The sequence below is a fragment of the Symphodus melops genome, assembly GCF_947650265.1.
Source record: "Symphodus melops genome assembly, chromosome: 9".
Classification (NCBI taxonomy): Eukaryota; Metazoa; Chordata; class Actinopteri; order Labriformes; family Labridae; genus Symphodus; species Symphodus melops.
The window spans coordinates 15,027,958-15,050,702 of NC_136699.1; the positions used below are offsets into that span (position 1 = coordinate 15,027,958).

The 22,745-nt window shown below is 41.2% G+C and overlaps 3 protein-coding genes across 6 annotated transcripts in view; 2 read left to right on the forward strand and 1 right to left on the reverse strand.

Annotated features, from left to right (window-relative positions):
- Positions 1-1,972, forward strand: part of gfpt2 (glutamine-fructose-6-phosphate transaminase 2) — a 30,176-nt gene extending 28,204 nt beyond the window's left edge. For 2 of the 3 annotated variants that reach the window (XM_079352665.1, XM_079352663.1), the window contains one exon: positions 748-1,972. In XM_079352665.1, the coding sequence (XP_079208791.1) occupies positions 748-792 (45 nt within the window). In that variant the 3' untranslated portion in view covers positions 793-1,972. The remainder of the gene's footprint in view (positions 1-747) is intronic. The other variant, XM_079352664.1, reaches the window with a different exon arrangement.
- A 375-nt stretch (positions 1,973-2,347) lies between these two features.
- Positions 2,348-19,233, forward strand: mapk9 (mitogen-activated protein kinase 9). 2 transcript variants are annotated; one of them, XM_079352073.1, is made up of 12 exons: positions 2,350-2,580; positions 7,795-7,941; positions 8,351-8,480; positions 9,233-9,291; positions 9,763-9,901; positions 12,026-12,191; positions 14,024-14,095; positions 14,945-15,127; positions 15,538-15,662; positions 15,742-15,805; positions 16,980-17,051; positions 17,150-19,233. In XM_079352073.1, exons 2-12 carry the CDS (start codon positions 7,826-7,828, stop codon positions 17,284-17,286), a joined length of 1,263 nt encoding a protein of 420 aa, XP_079208199.1. In that variant the 5' UTR covers positions 2,350-2,580; positions 7,795-7,825; the 3' UTR covers positions 17,287-19,233. The 2 variants fall into 2 exon arrangements, with proteins under 2 accessions (XP_079208200.1, XP_079208199.1); XM_079352074.1 differs by lacking the exons at positions 14,024-14,095; positions 14,945-15,127; positions 15,538-15,662; ... (1 more) ...; positions 16,980-17,051; positions 17,150-19,233 and adding an exon at positions 13,589-13,994 and having other exon boundaries at positions 2,348-2,580.
- On the reverse strand, positions 19,114-21,748 carry LOC306829158 (uncharacterized protein). Its single transcript, XM_079352075.1, has 2 exons — positions 20,583-21,748; positions 19,114-19,643 (listed from the first exon to the last, which is right to left on the reverse strand). The coding sequence occupies exons 1-2, from the start codon at positions 21,527-21,529 to the stop codon at positions 19,406-19,408; spliced, it is 1,185 nt and encodes a 394-aa protein (XP_079208201.1). The 5' UTR covers positions 21,530-21,748; the 3' UTR covers positions 19,114-19,405.
- Between the last annotated feature and the right edge of the window lie 997 nt (positions 21,749-22,745).

The following is a 22,745-nucleotide window of genomic DNA, read 5'->3' on the forward strand; positions in this document are numbered from 1 at the left end:
ATTTAATAGTTATGTGTTATTTTGTCTGAACTCTGATTTTGAATTACAAACTCAAACATATTGTGCTTGTTGAATTTGTTATTTGAATGTTTGCGTTCTTACAATTTGCGAATGGATATTGTTTCATGCATCTTGTACTGCAGGCTAAGTCTTATGATACATGCAGTTTTCTGACATCAAGCATTCATAACTCTGAATGTCAAAGCATACATTCATGAGTTTAGTTTAGAATTTGGATTACATACAGCACATGACTCTGGGAGGCTATTTATTGCCTGCAGTTTATTAATAATTAACATACTGTACAGTGGGTGTGGAGAGCAGCTTACCGAGCTGTACTTGCTAAAGCTCGACATGTTTCTGTGAGGCAGCTAGTTTCAATGGGAAATGTCTCAAGGTTTGGTTTCATTATGTTTTCACCCTTAGCTAAGAATACATCTCTGTCACCAGTTTAGAAATGCACCATGTCGGCATTGTTAACGCAGTATAACATTCAGCAATGACATTACATTTCTGAGTTTCCTATCATGAGAACACTGGTTAGTGAGAAGTCATCTTCTGTCACCCTCAACTTATTTTGTCCACCCTAATCTGTGCTTATTGATACAGTATGGTTTAAAAGACAAAAGTGTTCTTTATGCCGTTAACGTGTCCTAAATTATTAATGTGACAAAAAACATTAAAATGTTTATGATTTATATTGTATGATAAGATTGCATTTTCTCTAACAAACTGTTTTGTTTGTAGGTTGACTTTCCCAGAAACTTGGCCAAGTCTGTGACTGTGGAATAATTCAAGCACAGCAGAGGAGGAAAGGAGGTTAATAGTTTTCTGTGCAATTGACTGTTCTTTGGAGAGAGAGAGAGAGAGAGAGAGAGAGAGAGAGAGAGAGAGAGAGAGAGAGAGAGAGAGAGAGAGAGAGAGTGTGTGTGTGTGTGTGTGTGTGTATGAGATGAGTATAGGGGGCTTTTTATGTGCGTGAGTGACTGATTAAGTGGGGACTATACAATACAATGTCTTCTTTTTGAATAGAAATGTGAAGTCAGACCAATACATTGCTGAGGAAGTGCCAGTGCCATGGAGGCCTTGCATAGCAATCGATGAAGAATCATCCAAAGTATCACGCTGTGCCTTTTGTCTTATCTTCAGTTGAGCCAAAGACACACAACAGGCCAGGCAGAAATGAATGATATTGTATATTGAAGTGTTTACAGTTGTGCAATATGGGAACCAAAAGTGCTTTATTTATGTACACAGTCATAAGTGAATTGATTAATTATCTTCCTGTCTTAATTATTTCTTTCATCTCCTGGGTCTATTTTTTTTTACTTGTCTTTATATTATGTGAAATGTAGAAATGAAACCATTTTATTCTGAAGTGTTCTGAAATCAGGCAAATCTCCTTTTTATTTTACTGCCTATCCATGCCTACACTGTGCCTCACTAAAACATGTTTTAACTAAACCATGACTTCTATTCATTTTTAGTGAAAACTACCAGAAGAATTTCCTCAATTTATTGTCACAGCCATTACTTGATCATTTTGATGTTTTTGATTTATTTTATTGTTAATTCATTTTGTTTTTAAAATATATTGTATGTGCACAATATATTATTTGTATTCTGTTTTAACAGAGTTGCGGTTTTAAAAGACAGGTCATGATAGAACGTGAACCTTATATTGACCTTCTTGACGTTTGTTTTTATTTTGTCATAAATTGTAATTCATAGACAGACACGAAAAACATACAAAGAGTACTTATTCAGAAATTATTCTTTACAGTGACTTTAAGAAATGTTCTGTAGGCCACTTGTAAAGTTTTATGACAATGTATATTTATCTTATTTTTTATTTAATAGGGGTTCAAAAAGGGTTTCATTCATATCTTTATCTATGATTGTATTTTATACTGTTTGTTTTCTAGACATACACAGGCACTATCAATCAATAAATAGATTAATGTGGATAATGTGTAGTTGTTGTTTTTTTCTTAAATGCCACTGTAGTATCATATTTGTTTAACACTCATCACTTTTTTGACCAGAGGTGACTTAATCCTCACAGACAAGCGATACTCTTTGCAAAACAAGGTTAAAATGTGTTTTACAATATAAAACTGAAGCATCAATGAGACATAGGTGTAAAGATATTCTACTCTAAGAAACTTTGAATTTAAATGTATAGTCTATATTTTAATAATACAATAAAGAGACCATTTTCAAGTACTAAACCACAAGGGTTATGTTTCCTATACCGATCTTTTTTAATCATAAGAAAAGTTTCCTTCGAAAGTTTTTCTTAAAAAAAAAAAAAAAGTTTGCATCCACGCAAACTATACGCGATGACGTCATCCGCATGCTCTCTCTCCGCTTGTTGTGGCGTTCACTCCCTCTCGTCCCTCCGTGCTGCTCACAGAGACTACCGCTGGAGTGAGCTCTGGAGAAGTAGGAGGGTTTATCTGTCGTGACAACCCGTTCACACAAACTTTTCCTCGTCCAGGTTGTTCCTGACAGCCGGATAGAGCGTTTTACTTTTGTTTTCGATGCATGGGAGTGCCCTGGGAACGGCGACGGGTGAAGGTAGGTCTCCTCCTCTACTGTCCGTTTGTCCGTCAGAGCTTTCAATTCAAGCCCCGGCCCGACTACCGCAGTGCTGCCGTCAGAAGTGAAAAACAATCGTATAGTAGGCCTTAGTAACCTTGTAACCCCCCAAAAGTAACGCAGATGTAACCCTTGTGTATCTAAAGGCAGCGTCGGCTTTGTGAACCGATGATTTCTTCATGTTAAAACCACTGAGTGCCAGCAGTGCTGCGGCCGCGGTGTGTGTCACACTGGTGACTTCATACCTCTGAGTGTGTGTGTGTGTGTGTGTGCGTATTTAAGAGTGGGCACGCTGCGTATGGAAATGATCATTCCCTGTGTTACACCTACATTATAACACATGGCTGTATTTTTTTAATGTCCATACCTTACCCCTTTACCCCTTTTTTTTTTTTTTTTTTTTTTTTTGCTGATGTCACCATAGCAACATGAATGACATGTCCATGGGTCGAGTGAGATCATTTCTTCAATCACCGTAGTTACCACGAAGACAGGTGTAGATGTGATGAAAGCCAATGCCGGTGGTATGTTCCTCATCCGTGTAGGTTTTTTTTGACGTGGTATTTTCAGGCAAGTTTCAGCTCGCCATCACATTAGGCATCATGTGGATTTAAGGGGATCAGTCATGTCATGTCTTCAGTCTGGTGCTTGTCAAAGCATAAACAGTCTGGCATGGGCTGTTTCAGCTGACAGACACAGTGGCTTCATATAGCAGGCCTGCAGTTACTACAAGGATACCAGGAGTGTGTATGACAGGTTTTAAGAAGCATGTCAAAAAGCAACACACGTGAAACCACTGTGCGTCTCATTCCATAAAGACATCTTTAACACAGACAGCAGACAGTACAGTCGCAGCCTGCATGTATGCCGCTTGCTCCCGTGTGCTTTGTAACTCTGTCACATCAGGATGAGAGAGGCTGAGTCTTCAGGCCATGCTAATCTGATATCATAGCCAGCTCACTGACTCCCATCCAGCTGCACAACAAGCCAGAGCCAAGGCCACATCAGACCCCAAGCCTGGACTGGCCTGCACCCGGGCTGGGTAGTAGTCATGATGAGTTTTGAGGATTGCGATGTTTACGGCAAGGTCACTCCTGTTATCAAGGCCTTGAAAAGAGCAGTGATGAAATTATAGAATAAATCACATATCTTTATAAACTGCATTTCATAACATAAGACTTCCAAATCATCAGTAAAAAGTGTAGTGAACCACACACAGTCTTTACTCATACATTATTAATGCCTTTCACCATATAGCAGTATGTTGTCAAACCACAATGTACTTTTTGGCAACTCAACTGTTGTTCTGTTTTATTGCAAGGTTAGATCTTTTAACTGCAAGTGTCACAAACCAATTTAAAAGATCTCAGATGAAGTTAAGGGCTGCAGAGTGTTAGAAGATGTAAAAGATGTAAAAAATGTGAGGAGGTCATTAGGTTTCTCATAGAAGGAGGTAGTAGGAGTAGTATGAGGCAGTTGAACACTATATTTTGATTCTGTGCAATTCTCCCTGAGAAATTCCCACTACCCAGAGGTGTATTTATTTGGTTGGCATTAGAAGGTGCATTTGATGTTTAGTTGCAGGTCCTTCCTGTGTCTTTTTTCTCACAGCATGTAGGTGCATAGTGTAAAAACAGCAGACTAGAGGAAGAAGTATAGGTGGCCAGGTGAAGAGCTCAAACGTTGGGATTGTGATGACTTTTAAGTTTTGGTGTCTTTTGAGCAGGTGTGCAGGCCCATCTTGTTCCTTTGTTTATATGGCTCCTTGTAAGTAATGGGGGGGGGACTGGTTCAATCCCAGACTTGCATGTATTTATATGGCATTAAAGGGGCACACAAGCCCGTCAGATTCAGGTCTGGGTTTATGGAGGAAACTAATTCCTCCGGCATTCAGGACTCAATGAACAGACACTTAACCTGCCCTGTTATAGTTTGAATTATTAGGATCACAGTCGTCAATCATATTAATTTACCGTCTCCAGGAACTTCAGGAATCCTTTTAAAGTTCAGGATCTAAATTAAACTCATTCATTACATTAAAGGAGTGTGTTTTCTCATGCTGAATCTACAGTCTGTCCCTTTAGCTAAACCTAAATCAAACTGGATCAACAGATGCAGTCACCAAAGTACTCTTAACGTAGAGAGCACTAATATGTATGTATGATAAACTGGGTTGGTGTCTTGAAGTCGAAGGAATCATGGGAAGCAGAGAAATCTTTCTGATCGATCTGATTCCGATCTTTTGACTGACCCTGCACTGGCTGATTAATTGTTGGAGAAAAACATAATGTGCTCATTAAGGCCGAGCGATGGGACAGTACTGACATAAAGCCATGATCACGCCTTTCATGAATATGTTGGAATAAGCCGTCAAGCAGAGTTTTTCTTTTCTTTACGTGCTCACTTGGTAGCGATGTCCCCTGCCTGCTGTCTCCCTGAATATATTTAAATTCTTCAATAGCTGCCGGCCCAAAAGTGTAACAGATGTCCTCTGAAGCCTGCTTGACTCTCTGAAGATCTGCACGTCGTCTTCATCTCCCCTCAAACCCGAGAATATGTGCTGAGTCAACTGCACGTGTAGCCTTTACGTGTGCAGTGAACGATTGTGCACATACAGTATGCTCTGCCTGCTGCTGAGTCTTTGTGTGCTATGATTCATGTTGCTCTTTAGCTGGACATGTTTGTTGTGACTCAGCGCCCCGGCAGACATTGAAAGTGCTACTGCGAGCAGCTTAAAGCAGCCTGTAGATCTCTCTGAGGGTCAGTAGTTGCAGGATATTTTTCTGCCCTAAATATCCATGTGTGCTGTGGATTCGGTGAACTAGAATGCTTCTGCATATCAAGGGAAACCTTATTTTTAATGTCATTGAGCTAAGGCCTTGACATGTGTTTTTTGTTTTTTTAATAAGGGTGTAATTGAGAGGTGTTTTTTTTTTTTTTTTGGTATTTCATAGTGGAGATATTTGTCAAAAATATCTATACGTGTCTTTCAGGCCTTCAGTAGAAATGTCTCTGTTGCAGCCAAAGGGATGATGGAGGAAACTAGAAAAGGTCAAAGGAGCGAGAGAATGTCAGGAGAGTAAAGAAAGGACAAAAGGAGACAAAACTGGGGAGAATGGAAAGAGTGAGGGAAGCAGAGAGGAAGTAAAGGTCTTTGCAGTCCTCCCTTTGGGTGTAGTGAGAGGCAGCAGTACATGTGAGGAGGAGAACGAGCAGAGGAGGGAAGCAGATAGAGAGGAGAAGGATTCATTTTCCTTCTGAGTAACAGTGCGGTATGACAGACCCACACCTAATACATCTGAAGGCAAATTTAAGTCCCTGCTTGTATGTTTAGTGCAACACAGAAGAAATCAACAGGAGAAGAAAAAGTCAGAACAAGCAGGAAAAAACCCTCCCAAAAAAACGAGACTTTAAATAGATTCATGATCTTCCAAAAATAATGATTTTTTTTTTTTTTTTTTTGTAATCACTCACTCTCAGCTCAGCGCTAAGGCTACCTCTCGAACTCAGTAAAATGCCAAATGGAGCAGCAAGAAGTCCAGCCAGTCTCACAGATGACTTGAGTAGATCCTGAAGCACGTACTCACTCAGAAATAGACTTTGAATCATGAATTGTTTGGAACCAGAAATAGAGTCTGAATAAAATCGTGAGACACTCAAACATTCCCAGCTCGAGTAAAAAGCTTGAGTATATTAATGTTGGCTTAAGCTGCTAACGTGTGTGAAGAGGAGTCAGAGGAAACCTTGTTGAGTTCAGTAATGTTTCCTTTTTTTATGACTAAAGTAGGGCTGGGCGATTTGACCTCAAATCAATATCACGCTAAGGAACGATTGTTTTTTTTTTTTTTTTGCTCTCTACTTTAAATACGCTCCACTATTATACTTTTCTAATAAAAGAGTGCACGTCTGATGAGGAACTATTTTCTGCTTATTTATTGAAAACTGAAATCAAAGCATCGCAGTGATCGCACAACACATTTTAGTTTTAAAGCAAAAATGAACTTTTTTCTAAAATCATAGAAAATAAATAACTTGCATTTCTTCCGAACATTTTTTTTTTTTCCCCCGCAGTTTCCATTCGACCTCTTTTTGTTCGGTGTCTCCTTCTCGAAACACAAAATGTGTCCAAACGACGGCCTTGCTTCAATGTCTCGCGGATCTGTTAGCCAGCATGAACACTTCTTATGGGATTGTTGCCATGACGACGGTAGCGGAGTTTACTGTCCCGTAGTTATCTCATTGAAACCCTTGATTGTTTTCCAAGGGGACAGTTTAACATTTTGTGTGGAATTGACTTTTTTTCTTATTATTCTGGAACCATTTCAATATACTCGTTTGTTACCCTTGAACTTTTTTTACTTGGATAAAATTAAAACATGACAGCTCTGATATTAATCATCATTATTACCGGTAAACGTGCTGTCTGCTTGTCTGTTTAATGATTCCTTGTAAGAATGAAACGGCCTGCATGTGTTTATGAATGAATACATTTCGTCTCTTTCCAAAAACAGTTAGCTGTTTACCTTTCTGAAAGAAAGAAAGGCCACAAACTATGACAGTGACTTTGAAATGAAATCCTCATCATTTCATCCTGCAGGCAGAAACATTCAAATGGATCGTCTGACAGCCGGCTCTTTACTCACTAATGTAGTTTAGTGCTCTTTATCACGCCGCCTCAGAGTCGAGGCTGACGCCGAGTATCTTTACAATTCACACATCTCGAGGTGCTTTTTCTCTCTGGTTCATCGTCATGTCTGCCCTGCTGCTTCTTCCTTCTCTCTGCTCATTAGAGTCTCGTACTGTAGTTCTGGGGTCCGTGCTGTCTGTCAAACAGACGGAGCTCAAATACCAGACTCCATTTAACCTGTGGCTGTTTTCTAAAGGAATGACAAACAGCCGTGACTGCTCGCCGTTGCATGGCTACATAATTGTGTGTCCTCGCCCACACGATACACACACAAGCCCTGGCCAAGAATAATACACCCACTCCTCCACTTCCTGCCTGAGGAGTCGATGACAACAGACATATTTTTTTTCTATCCAAAAACAAACGCGTCATCAACTATTTACATTTCTCAGTCGCCGTGTGATGCTGCTGCTGAGGGCTGCCCGTGTCGTTGATACACGGTCATGTCTGTAATCTGTTTGTTTGTTTTTTCTCCCTACCTCGTGTGTGTGTGTGTGTGTGTGCAGACAGTGCTGGTGGTCCTGACTGTACAGCAGGATGAGTGAGGCGGTGAGCCAGTTCTACAGCGTTCAGGTGGGAGACTCCACCTTCACTGTACTCAAGCGCTACCAGCAGCTCCGCGCTATCGGCTCTGGGGCCCAGGGCATTGTTTGGTAAGAGGCTTGATTTTGTTAACATTTTAGTTATTGTGTCACCTTCACAGGGTGTCAATATCCCCCCCCCCCTCCCAAATACATGGACATGTTAGCTCTTGCAGAATTAAAGTATTCCACTGCCAAATTTGGAAATGTTGCGAATGTGCCTGTTGTTCTCTCCAGCTCATAAATTGAAAGCAAGTTGCTGACTGAATACCAGCCAGAATGAAGTTAACCCCTTCACACCAGATTTCCTTAAATCTCCTCTTTAAGAAGCGTTCAGATTGGAAATGTTACACAAGAAAACAAAAAATGACAAGAGATGGGGTCCAAGCTGTTTTATTTTCAGATCCCAGCTGTGCTCTGGCTGATGCACTTCCTGGTTTACCTCAGTCTCTGTCCTCTCCTCTGCTCTATGTTTGACCAGCTCTGCTCTAGATACTGTCCTCGGCATACCGGTCGCAGTGAAGAAGCTGTGTCGGCCCTTCCAGAACCAGACTCATGCTAAGCGTGCCTACAGGGAGCTGGTGCTGCTTAAATGTGTCAACCACAAAAATGTAAGATTTACAGCATGTAGAAGATCAGTCTGTGTGTTTTAAAGTAACCAGCGTTTCATGAACATGTAAACTATGAGGGACTGCATTCATGATCATGTAAAAAATGACGTTCTAAAGTTTATTTGCTGCTAATATGAGACTTTGTTAACTCTTCGTTGCACAGTGGAAAGGGTTGTGACCGTAGTAACTTTGTGTTACTTTATGATTCCCTCTTTGTTCTTCCCTCAACAGCTTTCTGTACACCGCTGAGGTGGCGGCGTAGATCAACTTAGACTCAAGACAACTTACCTTAAAAAAATACACCCACTTGATTTGATGGAGTCTGCTTGTAAGGTGTCCTTGGGTTTTTTGAAAGGCGCCCATAAATATAATGTATTTTTATTCTTATTAAAGATTTAAGCCTTTAATAATAATATTTGCCTCTGCTAGCTTTTGTTTCTGTGTATAAATAGTCCATGGATGTATGAATAGCTGTAAGTCGTATTAAAGTGCAGTTTGGAGTCTTTTTAAAAGTCTTTTCCGAGTCTTATAAGGAACTTAGTCCTCTGTGGTCAAGAATGTAGAGATAAAGTTTGAACTCCAAAAAGAGAAACAGACAGGCTCACTTGCTGCTATGTGCAGATCATTTATTGTGGAGAGCAAGTGACTCACGACTCATCTGCTGAGCTCTCTGTCCTCAGATGGCCATCTCTCCACGGCGAGGTGGATGTAGAGTAACAGCGTAGACTAATGGCCTGTGTCTCTGCCTGCAGATCATTCGTCTGATCAATGTGTTCACGCCTCAGAAGTCCCTGGAGGAATTCCACGACCTGTGAGTGGCAGCCGAGGGTCTTTCGGTTGGAAGCATCTACTCAGTGCAGAGTTTTTTTCGCTCATGCAGTTTTGTTTTCTGTTTCCATCATCCACCTGTCGACCTCCTCTGCTGCACTGCTTTCTGTGCTCCTGTGTTTCAATGACTCCTTTGTGTTTGTAAATTCCTTTATGTTCTTTGAAATTCAAAAATTCAACCTCATAGTGTTAGTCAGCGACATCACAGAACTTTATTTCTGTTATAACATTTCTCAAAAAATTGCATGTAATAAACATTGACAAAGTTACCATATTTAGTTCAAATGCCACAATAGCAAGATCAGTGACGTAGGGTGATCTCCTCTGATTGGCTGAGTGAGGATCACATGCTTCTCGACCTTACTGAGGTGCAGAAGGCTGGCCACATGAAATGATAGTCACTTGCCCTATAAAAGGGTTAATGGACTTCTTTGCCGTCTTTCACGTGCTCTAGGTATCTGGTGATGGAGTTGATGGATGCCAGCCTGTGTCAGGTGATCCACATGGATCTGGACCATGAGAGGATGTCCTATCTGCTCTACCAGATCCTGTGTGGCATCAGACACTTGCACTCTGCAGGCATCATCCACAGGGTAACCAATAATGTTGCTGTGGGCTGAATGAGTCTGTATTTTTATTTCTTTATGTTTATATGAGTTACTTTTTTATTTCTTCTTCTGTTGTTTTTTAGCTGTGTGCACTTTAATGTGAAGCAAAATCATGTTGTTGTACAATTGTATAGTGACAAAGGTAATCTATTGTATTCTATGCCAGATAATTATCTTTATACCAAATGCAGAGATGTCTCTTTGAGAGCGTTTCAGTATGGATAGCCGTGGTCAACTCCCTTATTTGGTTGAATATTTGAAGATTATGACATCATGGTCATCTGTTTTTACTCCTCACAGTGACCTCACAGTGGCTGACCCTGGAGTGCACTTTAACTTCACAGCTGTTAGGGGAGGCGTTTGATAAACTGGTGGAAACTAGTCTTAATACTATCCCAGCTGCTTAACCCCAAGGAATCATTGTTATTCAATTCTGAGGGGTCCACTTCATTGAGTGTTTCCATCAGTACCTGCACAGAGCAGAAACAAAATCATACCAAGCTAGCTTCATGTCCGTCTCTGATCAAGAGGCGTGGAGGATACACCACATTAACTTTACCATGGCAGAGGGACCAAGCAGTAATGTGGGTGCATGTTCAGTACATCAAGAGTGATCCGGGGATTATTTAAAACAAAAAATCCCCCCGTCTGCACAACCTGCTGGGAAAATGATGCGGCTAAAGAGCTGAACACATTAAAGTTGATTTGTGAGATCACCACCTGGCAATATACGCCGACGTAAAAGTAATACATGAGGACTGAGTGATATCATATTAGTGCCAAGTTACTTGTTGAAACTTTGAGTTTGAAGGCAATTTAACAAATGTGTCACTTTCAATCAGTGGCTTAGCAGTGACATGTTGGTTTTCAGTGCAGCATCCATTACAAACATCCCGAAACCTTAAGTAGGTTAGACACCCACCTAAAATAGTATCTGAAAGAACGATGATTCCTCTTAAAGGCCGTGTAATGTAGATTCCCCTCATCTCTGTTGTTTAAACGCTCAGCATTGTGGGATGATATACCAGATCAAAGACATAACACTAACACTTCATTTAGTGAGGAGCAACAATTCTGGAGATTTCACTTAGATGACTTTATACGATTATTTTACCCTTCACAATTTCTCGTATCTTCTTACTCTTTCATGTTTGTGAATATTTGATTTGGTCTAATAGTGTGGTTAACTAAAGGGTCCTATTAGTGTACCTGCCAAACTCTACCTCAACTATTCAAAGCTAATTAGAAAATATCATCCAGCTAACATGCTATGCTTACCTCAGGTCAGTCCACCTGCTATTTTATACCTGCCTAACATCAGCGTGCCAGCACCCTCATAGTGAGCATCTTAGTATGCTAACGTTGATCAACTACTGTAGGTCAAAGTCAAGTCGAGCATCAGAGAGCCGCCCGCCTGGACTGTTGTAAGAGCTTTTCTGAACTGAACATTGTTGATATTTATTACAGTGATCAAACTGGATCAATTTCATGCTAAACACAAAACACAACATCAGGAGCCCAAATGAACTCTCTGAATGAGACACAATCGTTTTCTAAAAATCTAAAAATAAAACGGTAACAGTCGGTTTTTTTCTCAAGCTACAATCCTGATTAGATACAATATTAATAATATAGAGTATTATTAGAAAACATGGGTGGCAGTTGATTACAAGGATGATGATAATAATAATAATAATAATAATAATAACAATAAATTAGACTTAACAACGAAGATGATACACATCATTTGAGGAACATTTTCTCTGCAGGATCTATAAAGTGAATCCAAGTGTTCTATTAACAATAACATTATTTTAAATATTAAAATAAAACTCTCTTTACAAGTCCAATCAAAAGTTTTGATGATCTATTTTCATTTTGTCTTTTTTTGTGTAATAAGTTTACTGATATTTCTGTGATATAGGCTTCAACAAAAAACACATTAACACGTCTAAAGAATGTTCATGTGATTTTAATAGAAGTTCATTGGTTAGGTTTTGAAATGAATGCAGAACAATGGTGGTGAATATGAAAATGTCATTATTTCTCTCTAATCTCGGATTGTTGCATCCTCAGTTATGAGCCAGTGTTTTGATGGATTCTCCTCAGGACCTGAAGCCCAGTAATATCGTGGTGAAGTCGGACTGCACTCTGAAGATCTTGGATTTTGGCTTGGCTAGGACGGCCTGCACTAACTTCATGATGACCCCCTACGTGGTGACTCGATACTACCGCGCCCCAGAGGTCATACTGGGCATGAAGTACAAAGAGAATGGTGAGGACATCGAGGAACGTACGCCGTTAAAATGTCAGCACATGAGCTGACACGCTCGTCTCAAATTCACTGCTTAATCACATCTTTCAAATATCAATCAGATACAAGCATGTGTTTATAGGAAGACGATTTTAAACAGTCCGTAATGAAATCAACATAAGCAAAAAGATGGAACTGACACTGCCCTGTGCACCATCAAACATGACGGCAGCCTGTAGGAGAATGAGTCATCATTGATATTTGATTATCATACATTCATTTCAGTATAACAGCTAGTATGCAAACACAATATATAATTCAACACAGAGGAACAAATGAGGTAATTAACTAAGAGTTGCATCATTAGTTTGGCTGACAGACTCTGTCGTGTACAATGCACAGCAGGATTTAAACAAAGAAGCGTATCCGCTGAACAGATGGCGCAGGCTGCTAAAAATAATTAGAATTTCACTTTTTTTAAAAACTGCCTGTAGTTCACAGGCACAAACCTTTGATCAGGTATCAGTCACACTCTAGCTGGTTATTTTGTCTCCAAGCACTACTAGGTGCCAGAGCCACATTGAACCACTTTGGATCATCATAGTTATTTTTATCACCATTATCTGCTAAAAATGTCTCCGTCTCCAAAACCAGGGAAACCTAGAGCAACAAACTGAGCAGAGCCGACTTCTCAGACAGCACACACTGTGACGTCTAATGCTTCAGAATCAGTTTAATGATAGAAATAGTCTGCAGCCCATGTTTATTTGTGTGTTATTATTGATGACAATGTGTCTTTAACATGCATTAGCACTGCTCTAGTGCAGTGGACCTGTGGTCTGTCGGCTGCATTATGGCTGAATTGATCGCTCACATGGTCCTCTTTCCTGGAAAGCACTGTGTCCTTCCTTCTTTATCTCTTATCCACTGTTTACTTGAGTGGAGGTAGGAGATCCTAAGTGGATGTTGTCTTGTTTGTTATGAGGTGATATTTTTATACAGCTCATTTTTAAATATTGAAGAGAGAAAAGATGAAATAAGAGGTGGTAGTTTGCTTTAAACAGCTGCTTCACTGCTAAGATCAAATTGTATTGAAAGACATACAGGCTTGGAAGGAGACTTACTGCTATCTGTTTGCGCAACATGTTGGCATCATTTGTCAAGTTGTTGATTTGTCTGTTGATTTGTCTTTTTTAAACTAACTTTACTCCATGCAGGTGCATCAATGATCAACTCAGGTAGGATTACAAACAGGAAGTATACAGAACCCTCATGTGTTGGGAAAGAATTTCTGCCCACTCAGGAGTGTAACGACCCGGTCTGAGCCGTCACAGTGACTATGGTTTCCTGTCGGAGGTTTAAATGTATGCTTTATATGCATTGTGTTTACAAACTTAACATTGGTCTGTTTGATCTAGAAACATTATCAGAGCTTTTTCGGCTCCAGTGAAGCTGGAGGGAGGAGAGGAGTTATTGGCTGTTTGCTGGACATATACTGTGAGCTCAGCACGCTACACACAACACACTACATGTCTCTATGCCCAGCACACACTCAGGGACAGTGAGCGAGACGGCAACAGCTGTGTAAACTGATAAGCAGAGCTGCAGAAGCGGGGAGAAAGGCCTGGATGGATGCGTCGGCTTCGAAAGCCGGAGAGTGAAAAGAAAGGCAGCCTGAAGATGAATCTGATGAAAGCAGCAAGCCACAGTGGAAGATGCTGCTGGAGTCGATGTTTTTCAAACCATGCTGCATGTTGTACATTGTATTAAGTCATCAGTGTTTCAAGATCCTTTTATAATGTTTGTTTCTCTCTTTGTGTGTGTGTGTGTGTGTGTGTGTTTTCTGTTCACAGTCGACATCTGGTCAGTGGGGTGTATCATGGGAGAGATGGTTAAAGGCAGCGTAATCTTCCAGGGCACTGACCGTATCCTTCACCGCTGTCACTGTCTCATTCATCATCAACAAACAGCAAGGAGACACACACACACACACACACACACACACACACACACACACACACACACAAAGCCCTGTTCTCTTGTAAAGTTTCTGTTTCTACCTCGGATGCCGGACCAGAGCTAAAACAACTGTGTGCCCGCATTACACCTCCCTGAATGTTCATACTAAAGACCAGACGTTCTAAAACCTCACAACATGAATTGGTAATATTAATAGGGCTGTTAATGGCATGTTAATTCTATCTATGTCAATCGTTACTGTCATGTTAATATCCATGGCTTTTAGTGAGTAGCAGCAATTCTGGAGATTTCAGCTATGAATTGCTATGAAATGCTATATGAATTTATACATGAATATTACCCTTAGTATATTCTAAATATGTTTGGTTATCCTCTGAAGCATGTTTGTGAATTTGGATTTGTCTGATACTGTGGATAAAAGAACTGATTATTAGTAATAGTGACCTGTGACCAAACTCTGCCTCAGCTATTTTGTGCTAATTAGAAAATATCATCCAGCTAACACGCTTACTTCAGATCAGTCCACAAACTATCATACCTGCTTAACATCAGCATGCCAGCACCCTCACAGTGAGCATGTTAGTATGCTAACCTTGATCAATTACTGTGTAGTAGTTCAAAGTCGAGTCGAGCATCAGAGAGCCGCCTGCCTGGACTCGACATTGTTGACTTTTATGACATTTATCAAACTGGATCTGTTGTCTGACTCCGTTTCTTATCAGATGTTTCTTTCCTTTGCTGGCATATGCTCATGCCCATATTGCAGCCGAGTTTTCCCTAACAATCATATGCAGACATTGACCAGTGGAATAAGGTGATTGAGGTTCTGGGCACGCCCAGTCTGGAGTTTATGAATCGACTGATGGAGACCGTGAGGAACTATGTGATGAACAAGCCGCAGTATCCTGGCGTCAGCTTTGCCGAGCTTTTCCCAGACTGGGCTTTCCCTTCTGAATCAGAACACGACAAACTCAAAAGTAGGACATGAAAACACAGTTGTCAAACTTTAAATAGATCAATTACAGTTTCCTAGCATGGATAGTTCAAAAGAATGGTAGATATAACTGCCATGGTGTATAGATCTTGTTTTAAATGCAGTTTTCTGTATTATAATAGTGAAACTAGTTTTTACCAAATTTACAAAGAGGTCACTGAAAACTGGACTCTTGATAAAAGTAGTTCAGAGAAGAGCATTTAGATCAAATGCTCTTCTCTTATCTTTGGCATTAAGATTTAGACTTCACATCCCTGAAATCAGCAAACAAATCTTTCCTATCCCAGAAATGTCACCAAACACATACAGAGGATGTTATCTGACCTCTTTAATGACGTGTTGTCACAGGCCTCTCTCCATTGTAACACTGCCCTTTCTACTCGGTCACAACAGCAGGTCAAGCCCGGGACCTGTTGTCCAAAATGCTGGTCATTGATCCTGAAAGTCGGATCTCTGTAGAAGAAGCCCTCAATCACCCTTACATACACGTGTGGTACGACCCTGGAGAGGCTGATGCGGTGAGCAATTGCTTACAGTTATGTTTCCCTTTTGGATGTTACTTTGCTGATGAGTGTACTTCTTCTTTTTTTTTTACAGCCTCCTCCTCAGATTTCAGACAAGCAGCTGGAAGAGAGAGAGCACTCAATCGAGCAGTGGAAAGGTAGGATGCACTGCCCTCTAGGGAAACTTATGAGCAGTGCAGCTGGATGACCAGGACACATTCCTTTACAGGCAGCTCAGTGAAACCCTATTAAGAATGGAGTTAACATATCCATACATAGATATATTGTACATGTAGTGGGTTGTGCAAAGAAGAAGTATTTATAGCAATACAGAGACCCTTCAAACTTTGTGAAGGTTACCAGGGAGTGGCCGTCTTTCTACTATGTGCTGATTGATTTTATTATACTTTATAGTAAACACACTGTGCTGCCTGAGATTGACAAAAATACTCTTTAGAAAAACATAAAATGTTTCAGCGCTTTCAAAAACAAACAGTTCAATATTATACTACATTTGTTTCCAGCTCGGCTGTATGCTGTTGATTAATCAGGACTTTTTGGTGGAGTGAGAGCAAAGTGGGGCTGTGGCTCAGTGAGTCATCGTCTCTCAACCAGAAGGTCGAGGGTTTGATCCCCAACTCCACCAACAAGAACTCTGATGGGTCCTTTTTCAATACACTAAATGACCCTGCTCCTTGCTCCCGCTGCTCTGTCGGTGGTGTATGAATGCATATGAAGAGGATTAGTTACTTCTGATGGTCTCTGTGTAAATGAATAGATGTGACATGCAGTGTAAAAACACTTTAAGCACTCAGAAGACTAGAAAAGCTCTACATAAGCTCAAGGCCTTTTTACCACTCACATCACTACTTACTAATAATGTAAGTAGTGATGAACTATGATTACTATTTTTAAGTATGTTGTTATTATTGAACCCTTTGGCCCTTAGTATTTATTTATTTGTATCTCTTATTTAATGTATTTCTTGTGAGCTGCTAAAACGGGATGTCCCCTCTGGGCGATCAATCAAACCTATCTCATCACATCTGTATGTCAACCTGCAGAAAGCACTTCTCTTCTTTGTCAGTCTGGGATGTTATCGTGAAGTGTTTCACGTGTAGTCGTCCAGTGTCATAAAATCAAACCCTGCATCTAAAGCAGGAAATAAAGATGTCGTATTTTAACATGAGCAACATGCAGTCAGACTCTTTAGCTTCAGTTGATGGCATGTCTTATAACTCATGGCAGGATAACTATTTAAAATCTATTTGGCTTTTTTTTAGACCAACGATTTAGAATTTATTGTCTTCTCTTAAAACAATATGTGAACAGAACTGATTTATGAAGAGCTGATTGACTGGGAAGAGAGGAACAAGAACGGGCTGATGAAAGAAGATTGCTCAGGTATGTAGATACGGGCATCTTCACTTCCAGCTGCGGCCATTTCAATAATATCCTTAATCCTAAATGTCGTTTCTCTCCTGCTGCGTGTGATGTTTCAGACGTGGTGTCAATATCCGCCTCGCAGTCCTCATCGGCCAACGACATTTCGTCCATGTCCACGGAGCAAACCTTAGCCTCGGACACAGACAGCAGCAGCATTGATACACTGACGGGGCAGCTGGACGAGAGTCAGTGAACGCAGTCCACCACACGTGTCTGCCTGCATTAGTGTCATCCCCACACATCCACATCATCCAATGATCAAAACACAATCATCTTTTCTTTACTGCCTCATCCACATACTATCTTATTGGTCCTATTTCTCATCCTTTATTCTTTATCCCTATAAATAGGTCTATTTTTCTATTTTAGTTCTGTGTGATGGATCTTTTTGATCTTCTTCAACGTCAGAATTTGTTATGTATAGATTCCCAGATGTCAAATTGTGTGTTGGGTCAGAGCTACATCCTTCTTCTCATTGTCGATATTGTTTGACCTGGTTTAGTATATTTGATGATGTATGCATCCATATTGATTTTCAGGGTGTTTGTTCCTCGTGCGTGTATTATAACAGTTTTGTTTTTGTTCCTGTTGCAAATATCTACTTGAGATCAGAGAATATTGTAGTCAAACTAGAGCAGAAACACACTCAACATAGACCACAGCTGCCTGCTGCTCTCATGCATGTTACGCCAGTATGAACAAAAGCTGACCATAAGTGGATCACACAATCTGATGTCCATTTGATGAACAAACACTCACCCAAAGGTGGATCCATTCAGTGTTTTTAAATGTGTTGGTTTGATTGACGTGGACTTTCAGATCCTCCTCTTGACACTAGGGGGAGCTGTTGCAGTGTTACACATGGATTTAAATCCTAATAGATGAAATCGCTTATTTCTTTAAAGAAACTCAACTTACTGTATATGTTGACCCACATGTTTAAATCGCCCCCATTTGACACACGGTACTGACTAACAGTGTACTTCAAAAGAACATCATAATCCTGTAAGTTTGGGAGCGGCAAAATGAAACTTGTTCTATTTATTCTCGTGTCATTGCAAAGTATTGCACACAATCACAATGAGGTTCAAGTGAAACTAGCCTCTTGTCAAAGCATTTAATTAATATAAACAATGCATTGGCTGCTCTTTTTCTAAACCATTCCATTAATACTGAGACAGTGACAATTCACGAGTCAGACGTCACGTAGAATAAGTATCAGTGCAGTAAAACAAATAAAAATGTCTACCTTGCATGAAGGCATTACACATGCCATTGAGTTACTGTAGTCCTTGTTCTAAAGAGAAATCTTCAGGTCCGTTCTTTCACTTGACGGTTATGAAATCCTGTTTTAGTGCAGGTGTTTTTTTTTCTTTGTTTTTTTTTCTTTGTCATTTTGCCATTGAAGCCCTTGTGTGTGTGTGTGTGTGTGTGTGTCTGTGTCTGTCTTTCTGTGTGTGTGTGTGTGTGTGTGTGTGTGTGTGTGCGTGTGTGTGTGTGTGTCTGTGTCTTATCCAAATGTACTGTTTAGTGCTCTCTTTCTTAATCTGCTTTGAATCATCCTTAAAGACAGCAGGCACCTGTTTGCAAAGCCAACCTAAAGAGAGGGCGATAGCCCCTCAAGTAAAAGTGGACATGTTGTGGTTTAATTTGAGGATGAGGCTGTTGAGTCCTGAATGAAAATTTAGACCTTGGCAGCCAAGATGGAAACTTCAAAGATGGACCTTGGTTATGGACGGCGGAGCTGCTTTTTTGCAGAGCTGATTGCACATTGTGATGGACACGCAGAAATATGACACTACGGAGTCACTGGAGACTTGTAGCACCATGTTGTACACTATATTTTCCTTTTATAAACCATGACCTTATTCTTTCAGTCATGCCTTAAACGACTAGAGGAGTGGCCCATTGACTCCCAGAAATCTTATCAGATAAGGACTGAGCACAGCTGTGCTCAAGCTCTCCTGGTGTTTACCATGTTGACAGAAAAAGCTTCATTATACACACTATCAATCTCACGTTTCTTCTTTTTGTTTCTTCCTTTATTTTCATAGATGTCCTGTTTGATTACAATATAATCACTTGGCCAACATCTCTTGCCCTTACAAAACTAATAAAGTGGACATCAGTGATTCATTTACTTCGAGTGATGTGTTTATTTCTCTGATAATTTCTGACTGAAAACCTTTTACTATTAGCAAGGTCAATATTTCCATATTTGATAACAACATAAAGCCTTCAATTTCTAGACAGTTTTTTTTGTCCTCTGGGCACACTGTCTATGAGAACCCACTATTCCTCTTTATTTATTATCAGAAACTTTTGACGATGCACTCCGTCTTCTTTGCCTCATTGTTAAGCTCTCCAAATGTATCGAAGAACTGCTCCATCTCCCTCTGCAGAGTTGCATTGCGTAGTTCTGCAGCAGCCCGGGCCCTCTCAGAATCTACGATCTTCGCCTGGACGACCTGGTACCAGTGCCGCTGCTGTGCCATGTTTGTTTTCAAACGAACCACCTCCAGCTGCAGCTCTTCATTTCTTTGTTCTAGACTAGAGGAAAAAAAATAAAAGGAATGGGAGTGAGGACTTTTTTTTTTTTTTTGTACCCATGTAAGGAAAGGTAAGTACTGTGTTTGTTGGTAAAACCGTTACATTACATGCAAATTGCTTTTGCTAATTTAGTTCTTAATTCCTGAAATAATTAAACGGGTAGTTGAGTTTGTTTTAAAGGTGGTAAATTATGTGTAATGAAATGTATGTATCGCATTCATGTTATGCTGTCATGCTTGCTGAGAGAAACTCTTCTATATGCCACACAGCACCAGCGACCTAATACAGAGGCTCACTCTATCTATATCCGTTGTAAATGAAGTATGTGTTGTGTCTAGGTCAGCAGCATGGCCCCTTAAATTAGCTCTTTCTAGTGTCATGAACTGTTTCTGTAGGTCACAGACACAGGCTGTGCTCTCTGACTGTTCAAACTAAAAACATTTTTACCAACTGGAATGATTGTAAATCTGTTTTACAGGACAGTGGACAAGCACATTTATGCAAGTATTTCAAAAACTAAGATTTGGATTTCCAGAGCTGAAATCAACAGGTTGTGAATCAAAACAACTCAAATTAAAAATCATTGAACAGCCGTATAGATCTAAGCAAAGATCTTCACTGAAGGCGTTTAATAGACTCCACGAGATCTAAACAGGATACCGGGTGAACGTCAGGGTCAGCAGGGTGACCGGAGCAGCACAGCTGAGTGGACACAAACTCCCTGGGCCCGGGAACATTGTGACCCTTCTCTGTAAATCCCCCCAGGGCTGAATGAAATCTCACAGGCAACTCAGTGAACTGAAAGTATCATACTCAAGTGTGGAGCTTTCGAACATTAAATCGAGAACAATTAAAAAAAAAAGCTATACTGAGGATCTCTGTAAAATGATGAAGTGCATTATCAAGTTAAAATCTGATATAAAAGAAATGTAAATTTACCTGTTTATTCTTTCCTCATACTCTTCTCTCTGTCTCCCTATTTGCTGCTGGAGGCTGGTGAGCAGGCTACGGAGGGCGCTGGCTGAGGGGTCAGCTAAAGGTACGGGAGGGGGCACCCTGGGAGACCAGGATGGGAGTTCTGGTTGCTGGTCTTCAACTGAGGGCCATGTAATCTGGCTCTCAGTTTGGGTCAACTGAGGGGAACACACTGCAATATGTTGAGGGGGTGACAAGGGGTCCGTCTCTTTGAATCCACAGGATCCTGAATCCAGCTTAGGCTCCCGGTCAAGCGTCCTGTCCTCGTCGGGATTTTGGTCCTGATTACCTGGACCAGTTTCAGCAAGGATGATCTCACAGGAGGACCAGGTACTTTTGTCATCTTCTGTCAGTCCCTGCTCCGAGGCCCACCCTCCATATATCTGCCCCTGCAGAGGGTCTTTGATGCACGTATCCATGTCAAACACCTCCTGGAGGCTGTCTGGAGTGACTTCTTCGGGGAGGTTGTCATACACTGAGAGAGCGCTCCTGTGCTCCTCGCTCTGAGATGGGTCCGGACAGTGTTTAGGATGAGCTCCCCAGATACCTCCCTGTTCTCCTGCTCCTTTTTCTCCTCCTATCCCTCTGTTTACTTCTGGAGCCAGCTCTGCCTCCCAGTCCGCTCTTACCAGGCCTCCTCTCCAGCTGCAGTAGCTGTGATCTGGCCAGGCGCCAGTCCCTAGACTCCCTCTGACCACTGTGGGAACCTCAGCTAGAGCAGGGGCCAGACCAGGCTGAGGGCTTCTGGGGCCTGGGAGTCTTGTTACAGCCGGGCACACAACCCTAGTCTCCATTTCCTTCTCCCTGGCCCTCCCTCGCTGGGCAAAAGGTGGGCAGTTGTCGTATAGGGGGTCCATGGAGCAGGAACTGGATGTGGTGGGGGTCTCAGTAGGAAGACAGTACAGATCCATGGTCCAACCAGGCACACATGGGGGTGTTGAGAGCCTTAGATAACAGCCCTCCCCTCCTCTTCCTGCTTTCGTTTTGGGATTGGTGTCTTGGGCTGAGGATTTGTGAACGTAGTGAGGAGTCTGTGCCAAGAGCTGAGGTGCTGCAGGGAGAGGGAGGTGCAGGAGTCCTCCCCCCCCCTTTGCTTTAGCCCTTGAAGCTGCTGCCTAATAGTCGGTAGACAGGTTGTAGACTATGTATGTGCATGTGTAGGTGTGTGTGTGTGTTTGTGTGTATATGTGCGTGCGTGTGTCTTTAAGCAGGACTGACATCAGCTGCTACTTTAGCACAGCTTCTGAGGGTGGGATCCAGGGTGTAATATAGTCTGCTTCATTCCTAAAGACAGTCATACATAACTGCACCCACAGAAATAGACAGCAGCAAGAGGGTAAAATGTAAGTGCACAACAAACCAGTCAGATTAGAATCCTTAGATTACCGATCATATGTAAACAACTCTTTCAATATTCAAATAGGAATTTTTTGGCAAACTCTGACTTGTATTGCATACTGCTTGCAGAGTCATTGATTTTCCTGATCTGCTTTAATGCACTGTGAATACATCAACGCTATAGGAAGTGTTAACTGCCAAGTTCTTGCAGGCAGAGTTCATCCCATAAAGTCTGTTGCAGTGCATTTATCATTGTGTTTATGGGGCCCCCTGTGGATTAGTGGTAGAGTTGCAGCCTGTCGACCAGGACGGTCGATCCCTGTTCCTGAGGCCCTAATAATGTAGTGCCCTTCAATTGCTGATGATTGTTAATGTGATGTTTTAAAAAAAAGACTGAATTTAAATGGATTAATAAATAAACTCCTCAACAAAATGTTATTTCGGTCAATTACATCTCCACTTTCATAATACTAATTAGTGTTGTATTATATATTGTTTGAAATTCTTGAGGTACTCTGTGATGATCCCGGCTCTGTTGGGGAGGGAGTCCTGCAGGATGGAGTTAGGTCCCATTTGGAGATATGGGACTTCCACTGGCTCCAGAATCTCATTCTGATATCTCACTGCATTGAGATCGCCTTCAATGATGACAAGTTTCGCCTGTGAGAGTGATACCGCCCCACACCAGCACACTGCCCCCATGTACTATGTGTCCTCGTTTATAAAGACACATAGCAGCCTCTGCCATCAGTGTGTGCAACTGTGAGTGTGACCTGTGGTTTAAAACGC

Excerpts from the sequence above, each read along its gene's own strand:
- LOC306829158 (XM_079352075.1), bottom strand. The coding sequence starts at position 21,529 with ATGGATCTGTACTGTCTTCCTACTGAGACCCCCACCACATCCAGTTCC. Across the intron at positions 19,644-20,582 it reads TATGAGGAAAGAATAAACAG|TCTAGAACAAAGAAATGAAG; the intron begins GTAAATTTACAT and ends TTTTTCCTCTAG.
- mapk9 (XM_079352073.1), top strand. The coding sequence starts at position 7,826 with ATGAGTGAGGCGGTGAGCCAGTTCTACAGCGTTCAGGTGGGAGACTCC. Across the intron at positions 8,481-9,232 it reads AATGTGTCAACCACAAAAAT|ATCATTCGTCTGATCAATGT; the intron begins GTAAGATTTACA and ends CTCTGCCTGCAG. Across the intron at positions 9,902-12,025 it reads CTGCAGGCATCATCCACAGG|GACCTGAAGCCCAGTAATAT; the intron begins GTAACCAATAAT and ends GATTCTCCTCAG.